Below are 10,211 nucleotides of genomic sequence, written 5' to 3' on the forward strand. Positions count from 1 at the left end.
AATCAACCCTCTTACAAATAGGACCTTTCACAACAAAATCAATGAATGCTCAGTTTGATTACTGAGGTTATGCTAATTGTTCCTAAAAGCACAATAAGTATTCTGTCATGATGCCAGAGTTTGTTGTGCTCCCGTATTCATTACTCCATGCGCTCCTTTCCTCCGGCTCCCGCAGGTGATCGCTCGCGAGGGCCAGCAAGTGAGTTTTCTGTGTCGAGCTGAAGGGGAACCCGTCCCCGCTATTGTCTGGATTTCCCCGCAGCGCCGACGGATCACAGCTAAGAGTTCAGGGCGCATTACTGTTCTCCCGAGCGGCACCTTGGAGATCCGATACGCCCAGCTCACCGACAGCGGAACATACATCTGCATCGCCAGTAACGCCGGAGGCAATGACACCTACTTCGCCACACTCACGGTGCGTGGCCAGCCGCTCGACGCCGCCTCAGCCTTCTTTCTCAACCGCTCGCTGTACAGCGGCGAGTTCTTCAACGACACAAATCTGAACAGCACGCGCGTTTTCCTCAAGTTCACCTTGGACCTGACCACCATCTTGGTCTCCACGGCAATGGGTTGCATCACCTTCCTGGGGGTGGTCCTCTTCTGTTTCCTGCTGTTGTTCGTGTGGAGCCGGGGACGCGGCCAACGCAAGAACAACTTCACAGTGGAGTACTCTTTCCGGAAATCTGAACCCGCCACTGGAAGCTCCTCGGGAGGGACCAGGAAGTTCAATATGAAGATGATATGAAACAACGCAGCCAGGGGTCCTTCGGGGGAGGCATGAGCACGTCCCATAAACGTGTTTGACACACGCAAACACACACAGCCACTGACTCGCAAAGAAGTCTGAAAGCACATAATGAGTTCCTGTCCATGGCTCTATTCTAAATTGAGCGCCCACATCAAAACTGGAGCCATGAGATGAATTGGTTTGATTTGTGAATGAAAACAAAATGACCCTGATCTCTCTGTCTCTCAGTGGTTTTATTCAGCTTGTGGTGAAAAGCATGTTTGAAAAGGAAACAATTGGTAGATTTGAAACAAGCTGCTGATCCGCCATGCTTGATAAGAATAATAGAGTTAAGAATTTATAGGAAATACGTTTTGGAAATTGGCATGATTCTTGAGCTGTGGGGTTCTGGTAGTCCTGTCTCTCGGTGACATTGTTGAGAAAATGGAATAAAATCCCAGTTTCGTTTAAATTTCCCTCGACTGTACTGAGTGCAGTCAGGGATTTTACAGGAAATGTATTACAGGGAGACCTGGCTACCACCCAGTTATAGAGTTTGTAGCTGTGCTCTTCTAAAGTCTGCCTTGTTAAGATTCATGCATGTAGAAATGCAATTCGGAGATAAGTTGTAAGTTCAGACCGCTGAATAAAACAAATTGTTTTTGAAGACAGTTTGAATATGTTTTTCTACAAAACATTTAACAGCCACCTTTCTCTATTCTGACCACGGCTGAACAGTGAGGAGGGCGTCAAACACTTCATCAGCATTATCACATGCCATTTGCTCTAATCAGCTGAAGCCTAATATATGTAAACTAAGGTACGATAAGAAGGAGCGATGGATTCGGATCATTCACATGAAAAGAAACAAGATTTGGCCCTGTCTTCTTTGTGAGAGTTTGCGACAACGTCAGCTGTGTGAGTTTGGGACGAGCGCACTGGCCGAGAGCTGCTGTGGCGGCCCGTGGCCCGGAGGGTTTGGTTAGGAAGTCAAGCCCGCCAGACACGGGCCGCTGCAGTAGCCATAGCAACCAACACAAGAGAGAGCAAGGGGGACGAGGGCTGGTGGGCCCCGGAGGATTGGTGGGTGGAAGGGGAAATAAGAGGTCAGTGTGACCTCCTCTTCCTCTCCTCTACATCACAAGCCCCGCTCACGCTCGGGCCCACCTTCCCGTCGCCGCCCTCTGCTGTGTTGGTGGACGCCTGACCTTCCCAGCGCTGCCCGGGGGGAGCAGCCTGGAGAGTCGGGTCACACTCAGAGGTACACAGAGGACACAGAGCAACACTGTATGTAGGGGTCTTCACACAAACACACAGCAACACACACACATAGCACCTTTTCTCAGGAGAAGTGAAACCCTGCAGAGTGTAACCACACATAACTCACTCTGCGTAAATATGACATTCCAGCAATACTGTATGTAGAGCCATAAAGCCAAAACTCGTTCTCTAAAAGAGAAGTGATGTGAATTTGTGAGTGACGAAACAAAGCCATAGTGTGTGTAACCTTGTTTTTTTTTTTTTTTATACAGTAACATGTGCATGATTCAGTTATATAATAACAATTAATGCTACTGCCATTTTACAAGCTGTCGTGATGTTCACAAGACCATCTGCTGTCGCTGGGCTTGCATAAAGTTGCACCCCAACACACACACACACACACACACACACACACACAGAAGCACCTCAAGGTTATTTGGATTGATACAACAATCGCAGTCACACACGACTAAACATACAAATTGATAAAGCAGTGTTGTGCTGACTGCTCTCTCTCTGTCTCTGAGACGGTCGGTGTGTGAATGTCTCTGCCCCCCTAGCCCAGTGCATCCCCCCTCCTCACCCCTACCCCTACCCCCCCCCCCACACACACACCCCCACACTGGGTCCTCCTTTGGGAGGGGTCCCTGGCTGGAGACCGAGGAATCAAAATGTAAATGAAGTCGTGTTAACCCTACCCACGCCATGTGCATCGTATAGTGGAGAGTAGTACTGTGGTTTTAAAAAATGAAAAAAAAAAAATAACGACAAAAAACTTTCTTTGAAATGTTCTGTTGTTTCTTGGTTGTCCTACTTTTTTAATTTCCTCAGTTGTTGTTCCCCGTGACCTCTTGGCTGTATACCGTTTTAAAGTTCTCCCGTCCTCCGTGTGGGACCGTTCTGTTCTCAACACCTAATAACATTCCTGTACTGTAGGCCGTGTGTTCGCATCTCAGTGTGCTTATCAACGCAAACCAGGCGGAGCAGTATTTTGAAGAAAACAGACCAAATCTAACCTCGTGTCGCAGGTTAAATTGGAGGTGTAATGAGAAAGTGAAGCGAAAACACAGGTTTTAGCTCCTCAACTCAAACTAAAATGAGAGATTGATGCATCGCTGAATCAAAACTGGTTGTGCATCACAAAGAGTTTCTTAAATTGAGTTTATTTGAACAACTTCCAAATGTGTTCTAATCAGCTAAATGCTTAATATATGTAAGATAAGGTATGATAAAGCCAAACGTCGCTGTTGATTAGCTCACTGATCCAACCGACAAAGCTAATATTAGCTTGCTAATACGAACCACCTATAGCGGAGAGCAAACAAGCTCTCTGTAACGTATCGTACCCAACGATTGATCAAAAAGCTGTTTAATAATAATGTAACTGAATATTTTACAGCTCTAAAACAGCAAAACACTATGCCAGCAATGCCAAAATACATTGTTTGGCTAATTTTTTAAGCTATTACAGCTTGTGACGCTGAAAGTAGCCTACTTCCTGTTTACATAATTGATTGCTACTGATTGGACCACAGTAACTTACAGCTCTTCCCTAATAGGCTAATCAGTTTTCACATTAACCCAGCTTGAAACTAGCTAGCTAGTTTTTACTTGCACTGACGGTGCAGCTACAAACTGCTAGCACAGATCGCGTTAGCTTGCTAACATATGAATAATGGATTCGACATATCTGACACTTTAATCAAAATACTTTAAACTGAGCCAATAATGTTCAACTAAATGATTAAGTAACAGTCAGGTTAGCGAGGTTAGCATATGTTTGCGACTCTCTCGTAATCAATAAACTCTGAAACACACACGTTCTTCCATGTTTACAACTATTGATTAATCAAAGTCAGGCACAAACAGTTAAACCAACAGTCTAACATGTAACATTTAGGCTTTAAATATCTAAAAATAACAAAAACCTGAGTTACATTACTCCAAATGTTTCAACAATGTTAAAAACCCGACAGATATCTGATTTTGATTCAAGGTATTGCGTTTTCATTCGGTCTTCTGTCACTCAGGATAAATGCCAGATGACACACGAGAGGCTGCGGAAGGACCGGCGCATGACTAAACATAAAACTTTAAACCATCACCTCGTCTGCGAGCCTCATCTCTGCCCGGGTCGCGTCAGATAGATTTTCATCAGCAACAGCGGCTGTTTGATAATGACGACTCTCGCGATCCCGCGCAACTTTACAACCTCTTCAAACTCCTGTTCAAATTATTTTGACTGCGAGAAAATACATACCGTGTGTTCAAGTTTAATATTAGCTCGTTGTTTGCCCTCCTTCCCAGAACTGTCGAGGACGTGGCTCATGATGCTACAGTGACTTCCTGTTGACACAGTTAAACATTGTACAGATGTTTTTGCCGACACGAAAAGTCTTTAAGAAGAAGAAGATTTACTAAATCACTCAGTTTAAAGGCAGCTAGTTAATAAGAACCTGGGAAGGATCTGCATCCAGTCTCAATGATGGATTTATGAATAACAGCTGCTAATCAACCCACCGACGTTGAAAGCAGTCTACAGATTTACAGACAGAACCTCCGATTTAAAGCACAACCACAACACTTTGTACAGACAAGTTTTTGTTTTGGAAACGGTTCACCCCGAGGTAAGGTAAGAGACTCGCAAAACTTTTGCAAAATAAATCCGGCAAACTCCATTTTTTGTCCCTTGCGAGGGATGATGAAACCACGGCTTCTGTGTCAGGATGAATAACTGAACAGCCGTTAAAGATTCATGAGGCCAAATGAGAATAGATGAGCAAACTGGCCTGGTTTTCATGCCGTCTTTAATAGTATCAGCGGCCATTTTTTTTTTTTTTCCGTGTTGAGAACAGGACGTCGCCTTCGCGGGCATCCCCCCTCCCCGAGCTGACCCTCTCGTCTTTCCATTCCCCCGTATTTTCTCGGTGAAAACTAGGTTTAGAAGACAGTGCGAATGTCTGTCGTGAGTGTCGATGGTGTTCTTGTGTAAACATCAATCACAAAATGTAAGCGTAGATGAGGGTGTGTTTCATTTTTATTATCTTCTTCTCCTTCTCCCCCTCTTTGCCGTCCTCCTCCCCCCCCCCTCCCCCTCTTCTTGTTCCCCCGTTCCTCTTTAACATTTACAGAACCCCCTCGTTGTCCCTGTTCACAGTATTAGGCTGGAATATGGTTGTGTGGTAGTAGACACGTGTACTGTGTGGTCGGTGAGTCAGTGTTGTCGTGTTATGATTTGTTGCTCCTCGTGATGCCATCGAAAACACGGAGCAGCGATCGGATCAGTGGAGACAAAAGAAGAAAGGGGTGACCCAGGTTCCCTAAAAGAAAACAAAAAACATTGGTTCCCATTTCACGCCCTGAACCCATTCCTGAAGAACCATTTCAAGAACTTTCCCGCTCTGCACAGTGCCACTCTGGGATCTTTCTCTGGATATGAAAACCCATGGACTGTACTGTATGTATTTTCTCTGATGATATCGTGTCACACTTTTAACTTATGTAGAAAAAGGGGGGATGGGGGGGGAGGTTTGTTGTGAGACCGTGACCACGAGCCTACACGTTCTGCCTCCGGTGAGTCACTTCGACGAGGAGCGAAGCAGTCCATTCACCGAAACCGACATTTTCCTGTTGGTCAGGGTTAAAAATAAGCACTTCTCAAGTCCTTGAAAGCCGAAGGAACTGATTTTACTTCCAGCTGAATGCTCTCTGAAAGAAATCTGTCCCCGTTATCAGAGGCCTCGATGAATATGTTCAACATTTAAATTGACAGAGCCGACAGTCTGCCAAACAACTGTTCTAAAAAAATTAATAAAAAAAAAACAAGGTGCCAAAAATCGCAGTTTTGCAGCCAAGCCATCGCCTCGGCCTGGCTGACAGACTCTCAGTGTTTGCAGCTACGAGCCGAGCCGAGCTTGATTCGTCTTGAGAAAGTAGGCTGAGCGATCCCCCTGCTCCCTCCTCCAGTTCGTCCTTGCCTGGGGTGGGTTGGTGTACTGTAGTCTAGACGCCCCATTTAAAACAGCAGCAGCGACCTCACTATTAGGATACCTTCCACCGGGGGAACTCTTCAAAAGACGCAGACCAAAAATAAAGACAGACCCGGAGACACCAGAAAATCATCCCCCGAATTCGTCTCGTGTCTCCAGTCCCACAGGAGGCTCTGCTTCCATTTTGTCCAGTTTCAGTCTCACCTCAATTCTGCATTTCTGACTCCATATTAGCTCAAAATCATTTTCCATCTCCAGCTCCACATCCCACGGCTGCTGGCTGTGATTGGATTAGACTGGAGTTGAGTTATCAGAGCTGAGAGGAGCAGTAATGGGATGACGGAGGGAGCGAGCTCGGCTGATTGGGTGATTACTTGGCTTATTAGGCCCATTTCCATAACAGACTTCTCAGAGGAGCATGTCGTGGAAATACTACTGTAGTTATTTCAGCTTCATACATGCAGTGGTTTCCTCTAATTGGACGAAGAGAAGAAATAATTGGACATGAAGCAGAGCTTTCGCTGAAGGGGCTTGTTTAAAGCACCTTGGACAGAGAACTGCTTCATCTTAACCTTGACCAGATAATAGCAAGCGACCCCCCTCCCCCTTCCTATGTGACAACACTGACCCCAAGTGGTCGATGCGAGTAACAGCAACACATTGGGACCACACTGCTGACGCCGTTAGTGGGAAAATAAATCGATAACAGCTTTGGGGTCTCATACAGTGAAACACTGAAGAGAGCAAATTGACTGTTAGCTTCACAAAGTCAGTGCTGCTTCACTGATTTCCTTATAGCCATAGCGTGACCTCGTCTGGTGGCGTCGTTCGAATCGGATCGGAGAAAAAAAAAACCCAACAGATGTGATCAAGTTTGCAGACGAATACTTTCTGACGCCGCCGCCTCCCTCCCTCCCTCCAGCCTCACCGCCATCACAACAAACAATAACAAACTAACCCTGATGAGAAAATGTCGCAGTGTCATTCTTTTCTCTGTATATGACTGAGAGCTGATCCGCAGAAGAAGAAAAAAAACGATCGGCTCCTCTCCGGAGAGAAAAAAAAACAAACAAACAAACAGTTTTTTCTTGTGGTCTTAGCAGGTTTAATCTATGCATGCCTTTTGTATACAGTGATCGGTCTTGCCAAACTCTCACCTACACCTGTACGGAGAGCTATGGGTGCCATTGTTGCTGGCCATGGGACTGGTTGAAACAAATCCACTGTTCAGAGCAAGTGAGGCCACTCAAGTGTTTTGTTTTTTTTAAAGGGGCACTATGTAAAGAGAATTGTAATGTGTACAATGTTTATGAGATAACAACACAAAAATATATTAGAAAAAAAAGGATGCAAGAACACTGTTTGAAGCGGCAGGGTCCGCCAGATGTAAACAAAGTAAAACTGTGTGTTGCCCTTTAAGGTGAAAATGAAGAGAGTTTGTTTTATTAGTTTAAATTAGGCGCCAAACAAACAAACAAACAAACAAACAAACAAAAACCTTCTGATTCAAATTTCTCCCCCCGAAAACTACATAGTGCACCTTTAACCTGGTGAGAGTCAAAGACAGGATCCAGTAGTCGCCTGCTCTCGCATTCCTGAGTGTGCATCTCACTAAATGAAGCATCTGTTTACTCGGGATGATTGTACTTTTACACATATCTCTCCGCGCACACAGGATCCGCTCGGATGTATACGCTGTAGATAAAAAATGATTGCTATTCCAAGCGGGGCGGTGGGACTGATCAATGCTGTATGGGGATAGGATTATTCATGGCATACTTTCATTGATCTATCTTGAACCTTGTCAATCTCCCACAATCCCTCTGGGGCGGAAAAGGAGGAGGGCGCACAGAGCTCTTACAGAACCTGGTTGGCACTCATTCCTAGGTTTCCACATTTACCCTTTTAAGATGTTTTTTCCCCTTTTAAGAACGAGATGGTGCCAGATTTCGACTTTCCCAGGTCTGAGCCGCTGTGACGCCCTCCTGCTCCTCAGAGGAAGCTGTAGTTGGTGTAGCTCTGTGTTTGTTGGAGCCCTCTAATGGAAAATATTGAAGTTTACATCACAAGTTTGGCTGGGGTAAACTTCCCCTCTCCTCTCTCTGTCTCTCTCTTTCCTCTCTGCCTCTCTCTATCTTTCCTCTCCGTCTCTCTATCAACTTGGCACCGACCTCGTTAAAACATTTCTCAACGTTTGTCAGCTCTCAGTTGTTGATTTTTTTTTATTTACTTTTTTTTGCACTAATGCATATTTGTTGCCTGTCGACACGGCCGTTACTGACATCCTGAAACCTAGGAATGAGTGCTGAGCGCTCCAACCAAACGCAGAGCTAACACAAAGACAAGCTGCTCGGCTCGTCGAGCGAACGCCGTGATGTGATCAATCATTAAAGACTCACGATAGAGACTGTTGTCCAAACGCGTACAGAATCTGGACTGCACCCGAATAATAAAAGACATGTATTTTGCACCGGTGGATCCTTGGATGTGAAGAACAGAAAACTGTACATATTAGATCTATTAGCCATATCATGTCATCTGATCTGTAGACCTCCTTGCCATGTCTGACAGAGAACAATGACTGTTGAACTGTAAATAGTGTAGGTATAGTAATATAGGATATAACTGCTGCTTCTTTTCTCCAGGGATCGCCCGTGTTTTGCTCAGTCCCATGGCTGCTTGGTCTCAAAAGGGAGGGATGAGACAATAATGTACTTGTCTATAAAAAAAACACACACATGAGTTCTTTCTTTTTTTTATTTCAATGTATGTTTTATATACCGTCTGTCTTGTAAATGAGCTCCTTTTGGTCATAAAAGCATGATGTGACTCTGTCGAAGATGTCTTGTGTGTCTCTTCTCGTTTCTTGAAGGTCGGACGTTAATGAAGCAGCCACACACACACACACACACACACACACACACACACACACACACACACACACACACACACACACGCTACATGTACACCACTTCTGTTATGCACATGTGAATGGAACTGCATTCACACGATGTTGAAAGCTGCCAAAATCAGCGTTTCACATGATCAGTGGTTCATGTGAGGAGCTGTTTGAGAGAGGGTGCTTGCAGACAAACTCACAGAAGTCGGTCGCCTGACTCTGTGGTTCTCCCTCTCTACACAGAATTATCTACACAGCTTTATCACTTCTTTCATGTCTTTGATTTGTTTTTTTCGGGGCCCCCCAACATCACCTCTTTAGTTCACTCTCACCACATTTAGGCCACAACAGAAGGCTGTATGAGCAAAAAGAAAGCTCTAAAAATCCACTTTGCACTACCGGCTCTGCATCAAACAGCAGCAGATGGTGTTAGCAGTTAGCAGATAGCTTGTGAACATAGTTGAGCATTTAGATGTTGGAGGGCCACAGCTGCCAACGTGAGGAACATCCACCGAGGAGTGAAGAGGTGTCACGCTCCCCATCGATGTGGACGGTCACCTGCGAGTCACGAGATAGGTCAGAAGCCAGCCAGGTGTCTGAATCCCCTCTAAAGTACATTTGGGTTCAACCTGTGTCATCCTGATCAGAACTTATCAGGAGGTGTACGAGGAGTGTATGGAGGAGGTGTCCTGCCTGCCAGAACCACTCTGTAAACCCACACTTTAACGAAGCTGTCCAGCATTTTAGCAAATCCTCATTTCTCATCAGTCGCTCGAAAAACCTCATCGTCATGAGCTGGAGCTGTTGGAAGTTGGAGCTAACAGGCTAGCAGTGGGTTTTTTTTATGCTAAGCTAGGCTACACCTGTCCTGGACCATCTGACTCCAGAGGAGATGGAGAACAAGAAGGTTTTAATAAACGTCAGAGTGTCGTGTGTAAAGGAGATGTCACTTCCTGTTGAACGGATGATGCTCAGACCTGATCAGATTCATCAGATCAGGTCATCGTCACTACAAATACACATTTTCATCAATTCAATCAACAAAAATACAGAAATTATTAATGTTAATAATATTTCAGTAAAAGTAGGATTTAGTGGAATTAGTGAGGTCAAAGATGAAAATCAATCGCATACTCCTCATCTCTTTATCCCCCACCAAGTGTGCAGGAGAACCGGTCCTCTAAAACATAAAGACAGTTAAACGTTCTCTCTAGTTCGGTTCGTGTGTTTTGGGCTGCTGTAGAAACATGCAGTGCAACATGGCGGACCCCGCGGAAGAGGACCCTCCCAAAGACTCCTTCTGAGGTAACCCAGGACCAACGATTCTCAGTTA

General features: G+C 45.1%; 1 protein-coding gene across 1 annotated transcript in view; it reads left to right on the forward strand.

Moving 5' to 3' along the window:
• lingo3b (leucine rich repeat and Ig domain containing 3b) overlaps positions 1-8,818 on the forward strand; it is a 42,137-nt gene extending 33,319 nt beyond the window's left edge. The window contains exon 4 of the mRNA XM_030402197.1: positions 176-8,818. Coding sequence (XP_030258057.1) covers positions 176-745 — 570 coding nt within the window. The 3' untranslated portion in view covers positions 746-8,818. The remainder of the gene's footprint in view (positions 1-175) is intronic.
• Positions 8,819-10,211: the final 1,393 nt, after the last annotated feature.

Source organism: Sparus aurata, chromosome 21, assembly GCF_900880675.1.
Source record: "Sparus aurata chromosome 21, fSpaAur1.1, whole genome shotgun sequence".
Taxonomy (NCBI): domain Eukaryota; kingdom Metazoa; phylum Chordata; class Actinopteri; order Spariformes; family Sparidae; genus Sparus; species Sparus aurata.